This window comes from Penicillium concentricum (assembly GCF_028827145.1).
Source record: "Penicillium concentricum strain IBT 3081 chromosome Unknown utg000002l_segment0_segment0, whole genome shotgun sequence".
NCBI classification, from domain to species: Eukaryota; Fungi; Ascomycota; class Eurotiomycetes; order Eurotiales; family Aspergillaceae; genus Penicillium; species Penicillium concentricum.
In genome coordinates, this window is record NW_026622755.1 from 8,059,510 (window position 1) to 8,073,171 (window position 13,662).

Consider the following 13,662-nt stretch of genomic DNA (forward strand, 5'->3'; position numbering starts at 1 on the left):
CACATCTTGGTTACCTTCCGATTCATTTCCATGTAATCTTTATTAGATCAGGGTGATTTGCGAGCCTACGGACTTATAAGAAACCATTCCAGCATGAGGCCAGTTTGTGTGGGCTAGGATGGAATGATATAACGCCAAAATGCTGAGCAAAAATGTCTTTAAGCATAATTGAAACAGTGCATGTAATAGGCAAAAAGCCCCATGGGAACTTGCTGTTCACCTAAACAATTGCGATGGGACAGTTGTGAGCAAAGAGTTTCATGATGGCACCAAAACGATGCCACTCCTCTCCCCGTCTTTCATCGGACTTTCAGTTCAAACCGCTTGCATATCAACTTGTCCTCATCTTGCCCTCAGTTTGCTCTCATCCTGCTGCTCGCTCTGCTGAGGTCTCGACACCTTCCTCTCTCTCAACCTCACCAACGTATCCATGGAGAAGGGGGACATCAGGTGCCCGCTCGCAAAGGAGGAAGATTGTCACAAGACTTTTATGTCCAACTCAAGTGCACACAAGCACGCGAGAGATGTGCACGGCGAAAACAAATGGCCTTGTCCCTCCGCAGAAAACAAAGGATGCCCCCTAAAGTTCTCGACCAAAGATTCGGCCGCAAAGCAAGCACTGAGGTTTCATGCTAAGAAGGATTCAGATAACCCTCCGAAGGAAGGCTTTCCTTGCCCACTCAATTGTGACAAGACATATGCCACACAACAAAACGCAAATCGGCATGCTCAGAATAAGCACACTGGAATCTCATGGCCCTGTCCCTCAGCAGAAAAGGAGAAATGCACAGCGCAATTCAATAACAAATGCAATGCCAACCGTCACGCAAAGAAAGCTCACCGTGATAAGTCGACTCAGAAGCAAATTCATAAAGACCGTCCCTACTCACGCGCGCGGGAGGAAAAATGCTCTAGAATGTTCCAAGCTGATAGCTACGCGAGAACACATTCTCTGGTGAAACACGGCAAAGCTGAGCCGGATGAGCCGTTTTTTCCGGCATGGCCTACAACGCCAGATGACCCTCTGAAGGACGTGGAGGGGAAGACCATACCTGGATGGGCCAAGCTCCCGAAGCCGTCCTTTGTGGACGGCAAGTGGACATTCCCAGACCCAGGTTGTAGCATGGCATGGGCGAGCATCTGGTCGGTAAAAAACCACTACCTGGCATCCAACAAGCGATTGGGAGTTGAGAAGCTGGCCTCCAAGCTGGGATCGAAGAGGCAGCGAACATTAGAAGATTTCTTCGATTCAATGAGGTTAAATAAAAAAAAACGAAGGGTCTCGTGAGATGGGTTTGGATGAGATTTGTCACTCTGCGCCTAAATACACATCTACTAATGCAACTGTTTCTTTCAAATGATTTATTCCTTGGCTAGCTTTAAACTAAGAGTTTGAAAGTCCGTAGTGACAATCTAGTTCCGAGATATTCTGATTGTGCTTGAGCGTATATATTAGGGTGCGCCGAGACGAGTCCAAGTTGAACTGTAAGGAGAACACGTAAATGGAAATAAAAGAAACAAAATGTTTGATACGACCAATGACAAGCCTATGTAAGCTAATAGAAAAATCGACTCTTCTTATTAGAGTACATGCAGAATGTATGTGATCGGAAATATAGTCATAAGCGCTGTACGGAGTATTAGGCATCCCACTGAAACATATTTTTCTTTTTGTCTTGAGTCTCGAGTTTCGAGTTTCTTTCGATTCAAAACAATATATATCTTCAAACGTTTCTATATATATATATATATATATATCTCTATGTCTCTAACATAAAACTTCCAAGGAGATTTTCTTTCATTTCTAAATTTCGACAAGCGTGGCGGATCACCCGCGGGGACTGCGGGGCTCTTTGAATCCCATCACATCTCGACTTTCCCCTTTCTCTTCTCTCTTCTTCTGAACCTGCACTTTCTCAACTTTCGCTTTTACAATTACAGTGGCCATGTCTGATTTACAGGGCCGCAAGGTCTTCAAGGTTTTCAACCAGGACTTTATCGTGAGCGAGCAATACAATGTGACAAAGGAGCTTGGTCAGGGAGCCTACGGTATCGTGTGGTAGGTACCATTCCAGACCTCAGCGCGTGAACACTGGACACATGTGCTGATAGTACCAAAGCGCTGCAACCAACATCCAGACCGGCGAGGGTGTCGCCGTCAAGAAGGTCACCAATGTCTTCAGCAAGAAGATCCTGGCTAAGCGGGCTTTGCGAGAGATCAAGCTGCTGCAGCATTTCCGTGGCCATCGCAATGTAGGCAACACATCCTTATTAATACCTGTCCCCGCTAACTCAAGCCTTCCAGATCACATGCCTGTACGATATGGATATTCCCCGACCGGACAACTTTAACGAAACATATCTCTATGAGGGTAGGTGGTTGGCCGCTTTGCCTCGGATAGAGCTGGACTAACAATCCTGCAGAATTGATGGAATGTGATCTGGCTGCTATCATTCGCTCCGGCCAGCCTTTGACCGACGCCCACTTCCAATCCTTCATCTACCAGATCCTCTGTGGTCTCAAGTACATCCACTCCGCCAATGTCCTGCACCGTGATCTCAAACCCGGTAATCTGCTGGTCAATGCCGACTGCGAGCTCAAGATCTGCGATTTCGGCCTGGCCCGTGGTTTCTCGATCGACCCGGAGGAGAATGCAGGATACATGACCGAATATGTCGCGACGAGATGGTACCGTGCACCGGAGATCATGTTGAGCTTCCAGAGCTATACCAAAGCGAGTACGTAACACCCTGCGTAATTTTTGCGACCGAATACCCACTAACCCCACATGCAGTTGACGTCTGGTCCGTGGGCTGCATTCTCGCCGAGCTCCTTGGCGGCCGACCCTTCTTCAAGGGCCGTGATTATGTCGACCAGCTGAATCAGATCCTGCACTACCTGGGTACACCCAACGAAGAGACCCTGGCGCGTATTGGATCACCCCGCGCCCAGGAGTACGTGCGCAACCTACCCTTCATGCCCAAGGTAGCCTTCAAGCAGCTATTCCCGCAAGCCAACCCCGATGCGTTAGACCTGCTAGACCGCATGCTGGCGTTCGATCCGTCGTCTCGTATCTCTGTCGAGGAGGCCCTCGAGCACCCCTACCTGCACATCTGGCACGACGCCTCGGACGAGCCCAACTGCCCCACAACCTTCGACTTCCACTTCGAGGTCGTCGAGGAAGTCCCCGACATGCGCAAGATGATCCTTGACGAAGTCATCCGCTTCCGGGCTACCGTCCGCCAGCAATCGCAGGCCCAATCCGCCCAGCAGCAGCAGATCGCTCAGCAGACTAACATCCCCATCCCGGATAACCACCAGGGTCCTTGGAAGACTGAGGATCCTAGACCTCAGGAGGCTACCGCTGGCGGTGGTTACAACCCTAATGACTTGGAATCCTCGCTGCAGCGCGGCATGGACGTGCATCACCGTTGATACCTTTTTTTTTTTTTCTTTCTGCTTTTTTCTCGTCTTGGTTGTTCGGCGTGTTGAATCCGTGTCTTCTATCGCGCCCTGCATGTTGATCTAATTTAGCCAAGAGATACCTTCAGAGAAACAAAAAAGACTGGGACGATTTATATGGGGTTTCTTTCACTTTTCAATTTCCATTTTTAACTGCAATCTCGAACACGACTTTCTCATCTTTGTGGTTCTGTCTGCGCTCTCGCCCGATTTCATAGGCTTGGATTTGTGTCTGCGTTTCCCATCATTTTATGTGACCTTTATGTTCATGTCTGAATCCTTTCATTTCCAAAGCTATATTGGTCGCGGTTCCTGGTTGGATATGATATTTATGTCTGGCTATGGCATTACTCTCTGCATTGCATATCTTTCAAGTAGGTTCACCATTAGATAGATTGTCAATTACGTCTCCCTCATGAGGTGTCTGCCATGGATGATTCATTCAAAACAACGTAGCTCAAATATACACAATTACTAGTACTCTCGCTTTCTATGAGGATCAGGCCGTATCACGAGCGAGCGAATAACCAGATTTCTTATCAAGATCAGGTCTCAACTCCAGCCCTAACCCCAAGTTTTGAGTTACCAGAATCCAGATGCCTTATACTTTTACCCATAGCCCTTGTTGTTGTAAGCAAAGCCATATCTCAACTCGGTAGTTGTCCACGTGCCAAGCCACGTGTCTGGTATCGTACCTGCCTCCCCACCCAAAAATGGTAGGCGGTCAGATTCTGCCCGAAAGTGAAGTTATAACGAACTGAACGAATAGAAATTTCGCCCTTCGGGGCATATGGTCAACTGAAAATATACAGAGAAGATTAGCATGGCCCCTGCACTAAGGATGACACGCTCAATCAAAGAGAAGCAACCTATTTTTTTTCCCTTACAGGTCCTTTATGGGCGGTTTACTAATGTGGGTCTTTTAACGACATCTAATTGGTCCTACGCTTTTGGGAAATCACGTGTGATAAACCGACGGCCGGGTTTCGAATGACGTTGTCTGCGAGTTTACTATTTTATCTACTTGGACATCTATAACATTGAATTTAGGGAAATTGGAAGGCGTGTTTTTTTGCAACATATATGTGCTTATAGCTAGCGTGATACATGTATCTCCCAACACTAGAACCCGTGCAAATACAACAACCCTATCCCACAGGCTGTCTGAGTAGAAGACTTGCATGACATCGTACGCTGCTAACTACATGCATACCGTGAAGATCATAATCGTCTAGCAGGAGCAAAACTACGGAGGAGGTCAGCCTTGCTATACCAGCAATTACCAAGGCCAAGCTATATGTAGGATACCATACTGTAGCTTGGAAGATACATAGATGCAACGCATAGAAGTATATGACACTAGGTGATTTAGCTGTACAAACGATCACGGGCAATATATTACAAGCCATGGAAATATCATCAAGGACCAGATAAAGGAATAGAATTAAACAAAATGGAATTCATGCATTCATGTACGATATAATCGCAAACCTAACTGACTCTAGCCAGCAGACAAGCCTCATAAAGCAAGCCAGGGCTTTTGATCTCAATAGTAATATCCCCTCCACCAAACAGCCATACAAGCCGCAACAACCAAATCAAGCATTTTAATGCCCTCATCCTCAATAACCAACTTCCCCAGTTTCGCACTCTTCCCCCTTAACCCACCACCAGCGGGCTCCCTCGCAAGCGAAAGATCTAAACGATCCTCATCGGAATCATAATCCACATCCCCACCACTGCTATTACTAGTACTGCGGTGGGAGCGCGACTGAGCAGCGGGGTGTAGCTGGCTCTGGCGCGCGAAGCGTTGCGCGCGCAGAGAGGTTCTGCGGAGGAGGGTTGAGGGGTGGAAGCTTTGGCGCGGGTCGGCGGGGGGTGAGGCTGGGAGAGGTGGGGGCGCGCCTGGGCCTGTGTGTGCGCGTGGCCGGGCGTAGGTGTTTGGGTTTAGGAGGTTGGAGAGGGAGTTGCGCTTTGCGGATGTGTAGCTGTTGCTGGAGGAGGATGGGCGGAGGGGTTCTCCGTCGGGGCCGAGATTGTTTTCGTTTGAATTGTCGCTTGGGCGGGGGAAAGACTGGATTTGGCTTTGGGTGAAGGGAGAGAGGTGGTTTGGATGGGGCTTGTGGGCTGCGTGGTGAGCGTGGGAGTGGAGGTTTGCTGCTTGAAACGGGGTATTGAAGCGGAGCTCGGCGACGGTTACGGCGGGGGGTGCTTCTGCTTCGCCATTGGGAGGGACGAAGCCACCAGGTGTTGGGATCATGTGTTTGCATTTGAGGCTTCGGCCGTTCACGCTATTTGTGAAGGTACATGTACCATTCCAGGGAGAAGTGAAGACGTAGTAGCCGCTTTTCAGCTTGGAGGATGAGGATGGGCCATCTGGGGTATGGCCATTGCTGCAATCTGTGGCAACGGAGTCGTCATATGGCTTTGATACGCAGAGCTGGCGGTGGAATTTGCGTGGGCCAGTTGGCTGCTCCTTTGGTTTATCGGTGGGTAATGATTGGGGAATGGCAGAATTGGGTAGGCGTCCGATTCCCAAGGGGAGATTGGCTGCCAGGCTGGATAATGAAGGCATCTCATTGGAGCCTGCAAATCTATTATATCCCGGCGTGGAGATCTCGATATCGACGGCATTGCGGTCCATTCGTGGGGTTGATATAGTTGCCACATTCCATTGTGTACCGGACGTGGGGTCACGCCGGATCAGGGTGATATGAAAGCCAGCATTGCCAGGAGGTTTTCCATGTGCGTTTCTATACCGGTTGGGAGACTGCCCGGGGCTTCCTAATGGTGATCCGGTACGATCATGCGAGGAACGAGGCCGAAATTGCGGTCTAGGTGAGTCAAGGCTGTGACGGCCGGCCGAAAGCGCCTCGTACTTAGCCTCATACTTTTCCTTCCAGTTCTCTCCCCGATTTTGCAAATGTTCGGCAAACGCGCTCCATCGGGATGTCCTCTTAGACGGGTCCTCGCCTGCTGCAGTGGTCCATGACTCTTCACCAGGCGGCAAGGGAGGTAAAGGTCGCCGCGGGGTAGCGCTTTTACCACCCGATTCTACCGAGATCTCTCCGGGCATATTATTGCTCAAAAGAGGCTGTATGTTGGTGACTGGAATCCCAGAGAAAGAGACATTCTCCGCAGTAACCTGCGGCATAGGGACTGGACGTGGTGGTAAGGCCGGAGGAGCAGTGTCATCCTGCAGCATTGGGATTGGGCGTGATGGCAAGACCGGAGGAGCAGTAGCATCCTGTTGAGGTGGTAAGACCGGAGGAGCAGTGGCATCCTGTTGAGGTGGTAAGACCGGAGGAGCAGTGGCATCCTGTTGAGATGGTGCCGGCAAAGGCGCGGAATTCACGTCTCCTCCACCAACTGGTTTCCGACGCACATTATTCAGCCGCGCGAACTCGCGTTGTGCTGGGTCGCCGGCATCCGCTTTCTCGAGGCGCTCCTTCCGCAATTGGGCCTCCTCTTCACGCTCTTCCTCCACTTCCTGGAGCAGGGTATCATCGTCGGGAGTCGCGACATGGAGATAGTAAAGAGAGGCGTTGATCGCCTCAGCAGAGACACTGGATTTGGTGGGTGGTTTGAGAGGGGAGAGAAAAATGTCTGTACATATAAACAGTCAGTTATGGTTTATCTTCATTTGGTTTAAACACGATAAGGCGCTACCATGGGACATTCAAGATCAAAATAGAGAGGTCAGAGTGTCGAGACAATGGAATTGAATCATACCTTTGCTTCCTGGTACACGCACAATGTACAGAGACAGCGGTTCATGCTTCTCGTGAGTTGGATTTCGTGGGTAGGCGGGGGGATTTGATGCGATAGCGGTGACCGACGACAGTGATCGTGCCTCGATGGGGCCCTGAGGGACGGTAGACATTGCGGACAAGGCCGCGATCCACCCCGACAAGAAACGCAAGTTCAATATTGAAGACAGAGCTTAGGTTGAGTTGGCAAATAAACAATGGGTCTCTCGGCAGTAGGCGGAGTTGGTCATTCCGCCGGAAAAGCAGAGGGGACCTGATCTATTTCTGTTTTCTGCTTTTCTTATATTCTTCAGTGAAGTTGCACAGGCGAAAAACAAAGGAAAGCAAGGGTATGGAACAAGGGTATAGAATGCTGCCTATCGTGGCGCAGTACGCGTATGCGGGCACCTCGGGTCTCGTTACGGTTGGAACGGAGTACGGAGTACAACTACCTATATAGAATTTGACATCAATGGAATTGACGCCAGATATTACCTCTGTTGGGGCCAGAAATGGTCGCCAAACACCAACAGACATCACTGAGACAAAATGCACCAATGATCAGCACCGTTTCCACCATTCCAACCAACTTACACCTTCAAAATGACGACTATTTTAGATGTCCCGGGCACCAACCGCCCAAATCCCTTCTCCAAGCCAATCCAAGCCTTTCTAACAACTAGCAACCTTTCATCAGTGCCAACGCCAGCCGAAACAGCTGCCCAACTTGTCAACTCTGTGACTACGTCGTCCGACCCCGCCCACGCGCTCTGGGAGCTCTGGGACGCCTTTTTTACGGCTGTTGTCGCCTCTCCAACGTCACACGACTCTCTCCTCGCCATCATCGACACCCTCCACGCGCAGCCTCCAGCGCAGCTTAACCTACGCGCAAGGTCCAGCCTAGGCAGCTACACCGGGGCCGACGGAAAGCTACACTGGCAGACACTGCCGCTGTTCGGCGCGCAGTGGCACGACGTGCACGATATTCTCGAGGCCTGGCGCGACTGGGACGGTGTGCGTTCGGGTGCGGGAGATAACTCCACTGTTAGTGCGTCAAGTAATAGCGGCGATGAGTACTTTCTCCGCTTCTGTGTCTTCTCGGCTGCGCTGCTGAAAGCGACTAAAGGTAAAGGTGAGGTGCATCCTATATGGGTTTTCTATGCGTGCCGTGACGTGCTAGAGTGCGAGGGACCCCAGCCCCGCCAACCAAAAGCGCATAGGGTGTCGTCGGAGCAGGTGTGGGCGTTGGATGTCCGGGTAGCAGCGGTCTGGATGCGGGATGGAGGCCGGTCACTATGGGAGACGGACTATGATGAGCTGCGGTGGCACTGGGCGGCGGCGTTAGATTATCAGACGGAACTGTGGCCGAGAGAGGATGGGTTGACGCGAGAGCGTTGGCGATTGTGGGAGGAGAGGCTGCGGGCTTTAAGCACAGAGGGAATCTTGGACGAGGAAACTAGGGTTGTGGTTACAGAAGCTGCTGAAGTGGTTAGCGGCATTTTGGAAGACTCGACCTAGGCTATTGAGCTACAGTAAATATTCCAACTGCTATTGTTCATTGTTCATATATTTGGTATCTTCAGAATAGCTATACGGTCGGAAATAAAAGTAGAATGGTCTGATAAAGAAGGAAGAAAAAAGAATTGAATGAATGCAATCCGGAGGCAGTACTCCTGGGGGGTGTCGATACAAAAGAAACTCCATGCTGCAACGCCTGACATTTCCATGTCCATTTCCACGTCCAAAAAAACCCATGTATACCGATATTAGACAACAGTCTCGGACCGTTCACCTTCTGCAATGACTGGTACACCCAGACCGCGATCCGGACTCTGCAACACAAGCTGTTCATGACGTCGTGCCCGCAGGAAGTCACTGACCGCACGGATCAGAATGAACCAACCAACAATCATTAGAATATATGAAATCCATTCACTGGTGCTGATCCCAGATATGGCGCCGTTCCCTCCACTGCCCGCGCTTTCACCAACCGTGTTCGGGTCGAAGTTGTGGCTGTTGGGGTCAGGTGGAGGTACATATTCTGTGCCTCCGCCCTCGGAGCCCGAACTATCGCTGCCGCCTTTCATGTAGAAGCCGTATTGAACAAGAGTAAGACCGAGACCCGCTCGGCTGCCATTCTTTGCGGCATGGGTGGTGTGAAGGAGATAGGTCAGCAAGAAGCCAACAAGCTGGAATGACATTGAGATCATGGCGTTCCAGACAAATGAGAAAACAGATCCAACAGGCAGTCCATCGACATAGACCTCGTCGGACGAGATACCAGGAGCCACAATCGTGGTCTCCCAGTATGGGGGAGTCGCATCTGCGGCGGCTTCTTCGTATGACTAGATAACATATCAGTATACAAATATTTCAATATCAGAAAATACCAATTATCGACTTACAGGAGGAAGATCCTCGTTCTTCTCACCCCGTTCTGGCTTGGCGGCAAGATTGGCAAACACTCCATCGTTCGATGAGGCGATCTGCCGACTCCCTCCAGAAGACGGTGTCGTAAAAGTTGGTAACATTGTGGGCCGCCTGAGAAGCGCTGATTGAGTCGGGTCCTGTGCAGCGCCCATCGACTCCGATGAGGACGCCGCGGTGGTATGGCCGTTATCCGGGGGAGCCCGGAAGTCGGGGTCAGCTCGCATCAAGCGCTGCCTGTCATCTGGCTCATTATCATCGTCGGACTCGTCTTCGTCGCCGAAGGCATCGGCCAGTGTCTGGTCATCATCGTTATGTTGCGGATCGTGGTGTAATAGCCGCCTCGATGATGGTGACGACGAGCGGGATCCGGAACGGAAAGAAGAAGGTGAAGAGTTGTTATGTTCAGGTCGCGTGTTCAGCGGATAGGAATGTGGCCCTTCCTCTTCATCTTGGGCGTTTACCTAGACAAATCAAGGTCAGTATTTTGCCGTGGGGTCCCATCCGGGGGTTGTTCTGATAGGGGATCAGCGGAGGGGATTGCGTACCCGTGAATAGCGCTGCGAGCTCATGGCGAGCTGAGCGGGAAGCGACCCTGATTAGAATCAGAAAGTAAAATGAGACAGAAACGACTTAGGTTGAAATGCAAAAATGATATTAACAAGAGTACAAGGGGATGGGAAAATGTCGGGGTTGATGAGAAGGCAACAGGAATGGATGTGGCTGTGGATGCCTGATGCGCCAGGCCAAAATAGACTGTTCCCGTCTTTGCCTCTTTCAAAAGATCTCCGTTGAAGATATCCTTCCCCTATACCACAATTATCTTGTGATATTTCTTGCCCACCATGGCTAAAGCACCTGTAAGTGTCTAACCCAGCATTGCAATGATCCCAAGCAACACCATCGACAAGCCCCGACGCTCAATCCCAAACAATATCCTTACAAACTATTTAGGCCCTTAACCCGCGCTCCCTCCAAACCCGCCTCACGCACCTTCTCAAGCACTGGCCCTCAGATGCAGTCCGCCCGGCCTCGGTCTCCGTCCAATCATACATTGAATCCCGTCTCCAGCCGGCAGACAAGTCCAGCCCAGCAATCTCCGAGTCCTCTGTGAATGCACTTGAATCGCTGCTAAACAACCGCTACGCGCGCAAATATCCCATGCCGGAAAAGCTGCGCCGGCCGGCCAGTAACCCAGACCATTATGACAATGTCGTACGTGAGTTTGCGGAGGCGCCGGACCGCGATTGGTTTGGCCGCTTAAAGAAGAGGATGGCCGGTATCATCCGTTTGACGTGATGCTTCTGTTCTTGCTATATGTATAGACTTTTATTTTTGACGTTGAAAAACTTGGGAAAAATTTGATTCATCATTGTTTCGTTGGGTTTGGCTGAGCATTATGGGGGTTTTATTTGATGGGTTGCATGACATGTACCAATACCTTTTTCTTTTTTCTTTTTTTGTTTATTGTATACCTACTATATTTTCTACCGTACGAAATTGATTCAGAACAATGTTCTTCTTGATGCATATACAGGATATACCCATGGGAATGAAATTTTAAACAATCTAACTCCTAATTGCTATATACAAAACGCTTGAAGAAATATACAGTCTGCATGCAAATTTACAGCATGGGCTTCAGGTCATCGGCGACCTTGAAGGGGGCGTCGGTCTTAGCCTTGACCTCCTCGACGGTGACACCGTCGGCGATCTCAATAAGAGTCAGGCCGTGGGAGAAGTCAACGTCGAAGACGCAGAGGTCGGTGATGATACGGCTGACGCAGGCAGGACCGGTCAGAGGGAACTCGCAGTTCTTGACAATCTTGGCGTTGCCCTTCTTGTCGGTGTGTTCCATGGTCACGACGACCTTGGTGGCTGAGGGGTTGGAGACCAAGTCCATGGCACCGCCGAAGCCCTTAATCTTACCGGGGAGCATCCCTGCGAGAGAATGTTAGTTATGTGCATCAAACAGAGGAAGCGTGCAAAAACGTACAGTTGGCCAAGTCACCCTTGGCGCTGACCTGCATGGCACCCAGGATGGTCAGGTCAATACGGCCGGAGCGGATCATGCCAAAGGACTCGTCACTGCCGAAGCAGCTGGCACCGGGCTTGAGAGTGACAGTCTCCTTGCCAGCGTTGATGAGATCAGCGTCCTCCTCGCCCTTCTTGGGGTAAGGGCCGAGACCGAGAATACCGTTCTCAGACTGCAGGGTCACCTCGACGGAGGGGTCGACGAAGCTGGGAGCAAGCATGGGCATACCAATACCGAGGTTGGCGTACATGCCGTTCTTGAACTCCTTAGCGGCACGGCGGACGATACGCTCGCGCTTGTTGGCGGTCTCACCCTTGCCGAGAGCAGAGGTGTCAGCGCCCTCCTCCTTGGCGAAGGTGAATTTCTCGATCTGCTTAGGGGCGGTGCTCTGGATGACACGCTTGACGTAGATACCGGGCAGGTGGACAGCAGCGGGATCGATCTCGCCCGGCTCGACGATGTGCTCAGCCTCAACAATGGTCATCTTGGCGTTACGGCCCATAGCGCCGTTGAAGTTGGCGGCCGCGTAGCGGAACTGGCAGTTACCAAGCTTGTCGGCCTTCCAGGCCTTGACGAAGGCGTAGTCACCCTTGATAGACTCCTCCATGACGTAGCTCTTGCCGTCAAACACCTTGGTGTCGCGCGGCTGGCTGAACAATGCAACTGTGCCGTCGGCATTGTGTCGCAGAGGCACCGCACCGGTCTGCACCACGGTACCGAAGGCGGCGGGGGTGTAGAACGCGGGGATACCCGCACCACCGGAACGGCACCGCTCAGCGAGAGTTCCCTGAGGAGTGAGTTCCAACTCGATCTCACCAGTTAGGTACATGCGCTCGAAGGTCTTGTTCTCGCCGACGTAGGAAGCAATCATCTTCTTGATCTGCTTGGACTTGAGGAGCAGACCGAGACCGGCTCCGTCCACACCGGCGTTGTTACTGGCCACGGTCAGGCCAGTGATAGAGGGGTTCGACAGGACGGCGTTAATCAGGGAGTCAGGTACACCAGATAGCCCGAATCCACCAGCGAGCAGAGTCGAGTTGGACTTCATGTCCCGGACTGCTTCCTCAGCGGAGGGGTACACCTTGTTGATCTCATTTCGGCGGACACTGCTGGAGAATGCGCGGGCCATAAAACGTTGGTGCTGATACGTGGTAAGACATGTCAGTCTCCGCGACCCAAAAAGCGATATGAGCGATATGAGCCATTGGCAAATCACTTACCTGAACAGGGTTGGCTGAGAACTGACGCGCGAAGCGCAGACATGTTGCCACTTGAGAAGGCATAGCTGATGACTTCTAATTGAGATTCAAAAAGAACAGTGCCAAAATGTCCCGAGTACACAGCAAGTTATAAAAAGATCGAACAAACGCCCTGTGGCAGCGGCAATAGCCACTTCTTATATTCCCGAGCGGCAGTGAGAGCGGAATCATTCCCGAGTGATATTCGTTTTCCCCGGAAATGTGGATTCCCGGCTATTTCCACTTACTATGAACTGCCCTGATTTCGTTACACTTAACCGATTGACTATTAGAAACGACTCCAGACCAAATAGTATCAAATTCTCCATTTATTCATACTCTTTTTTTGCTAACTATTACCTTCAGAATCCCCCTAGACAGTTGTGACATCTCTTCTTGCCGCTGCCGAAATCCACAGCCGATCCGTATCCGATCCCGCGGCTTACCCAAGTGGGGAATCGGCAGTGCTGAGTCATCTTCCTATAGCTGAGATCATCTGATATGTTCATCCGGGGTAAAGTAACGATGTCATAGAGAAGAGATGAATTGTTATCTTACTCTACAAGTACTCAATGGTATCTTCAGCTATGTACATGCTGGATAACAAAAATATTTCGCACCTCGCAATGCAGTAATATCCACGTGCAGACATAAGAGAATCGAGAAATCATGCAATCATGTTATCATGCTGTCCAGGTGGGTGCCATAAAGTAAGAAATTAAGTCGGACGGATTGGTTTCACTTCAGCGT

General features: G+C 50.8%; 7 protein-coding genes across 7 annotated transcripts; 4 read left to right on the top strand and 3 right to left on the bottom strand.

The window, feature by feature from the left end:
* Positions 1-430: 430 nt before the first annotated feature.
* Positions 431-1,288, top strand: N7517_006781 (uncharacterized protein; the record flags this gene model as incomplete). Its single annotated transcript, XM_056724511.1, has 1 exon — positions 431-1,288. One exon carries the CDS (start codon positions 431-433, stop codon positions 1,286-1,288), a length of 858 nt encoding a protein of 285 aa, XP_056580761.1.
* Positions 1,289-1,946: 658 nt separating this feature from the next.
* mpkA (mitogen-activated serine/threonine-protein kinase SLT2) lies at positions 1,947-3,436 on the top strand (the record flags this gene model as incomplete). The annotated part of the gene is made up of 5 exons (XM_056724512.1): positions 1,947-2,059; positions 2,121-2,253; positions 2,306-2,372; positions 2,425-2,739; positions 2,796-3,436. 5 exons carry the CDS (start codon positions 1,947-1,949, stop codon positions 3,434-3,436), a joined length of 1,269 nt encoding a protein of 422 aa, XP_056580762.1.
* A 1,573-nt stretch (positions 3,437-5,009) lies between these two features.
* N7517_006783 (uncharacterized protein) lies at positions 5,010-7,346 on the bottom strand (the record flags this gene model as incomplete). The annotated part of the gene is made up of 2 exons (XM_056724513.1): positions 5,010-7,069; positions 7,196-7,346. 2 exons carry the CDS (start codon positions 7,344-7,346, stop codon positions 5,010-5,012), a joined length of 2,211 nt encoding a protein of 736 aa, XP_056580763.1.
* A 469-nt stretch (positions 7,347-7,815) lies between these two features.
* On the top strand, positions 7,816-8,730 carry N7517_006784 (DUF3632 domain-containing protein; the record flags this gene model as incomplete). The annotated part of the gene is made up of 1 exon (XM_056724514.1): positions 7,816-8,730. The coding sequence occupies one exon, from the start codon at positions 7,816-7,818 to the stop codon at positions 8,728-8,730; it is 915 nt and encodes a 304-aa protein (XP_056580764.1).
* A 248-nt stretch (positions 8,731-8,978) lies between these two features.
* On the bottom strand, positions 8,979-10,211 carry N7517_006785 (metal homeostatis BSD2 family protein; the record flags this gene model as incomplete). Its single annotated transcript, XM_056724515.1, has 3 exons — positions 8,979-9,557; positions 9,618-10,103; positions 10,188-10,211. 3 exons carry the CDS (start codon positions 10,209-10,211, stop codon positions 8,979-8,981), a joined length of 1,089 nt encoding a protein of 362 aa, XP_056580765.1.
* Positions 10,212-10,484: 273 nt separating this feature from the next.
* On the top strand, positions 10,485-10,938 carry N7517_006786 (ubiquinol-cytochrome c reductase complex assembly factor 2; the record flags this gene model as incomplete). Its single annotated transcript, XM_056724516.1, has 2 exons — positions 10,485-10,499; positions 10,594-10,938. The coding sequence occupies 2 exons, from the start codon at positions 10,485-10,487 to the stop codon at positions 10,936-10,938; spliced, it is 360 nt and encodes a 119-aa protein (XP_056580766.1).
* Positions 10,939-11,266: 328 nt separating this feature from the next.
* On the bottom strand, positions 11,267-12,957 carry N7517_006787 (3-oxoacid CoA-transferase; the record flags this gene model as incomplete). The annotated part of the gene is made up of 3 exons (XM_056724517.1): positions 11,267-11,580; positions 11,636-12,815; positions 12,895-12,957. 3 exons carry the CDS (start codon positions 12,955-12,957, stop codon positions 11,267-11,269), a joined length of 1,557 nt encoding a protein of 518 aa, XP_056580767.1.
* Positions 12,958-13,662: the final 705 nt, after the last annotated feature.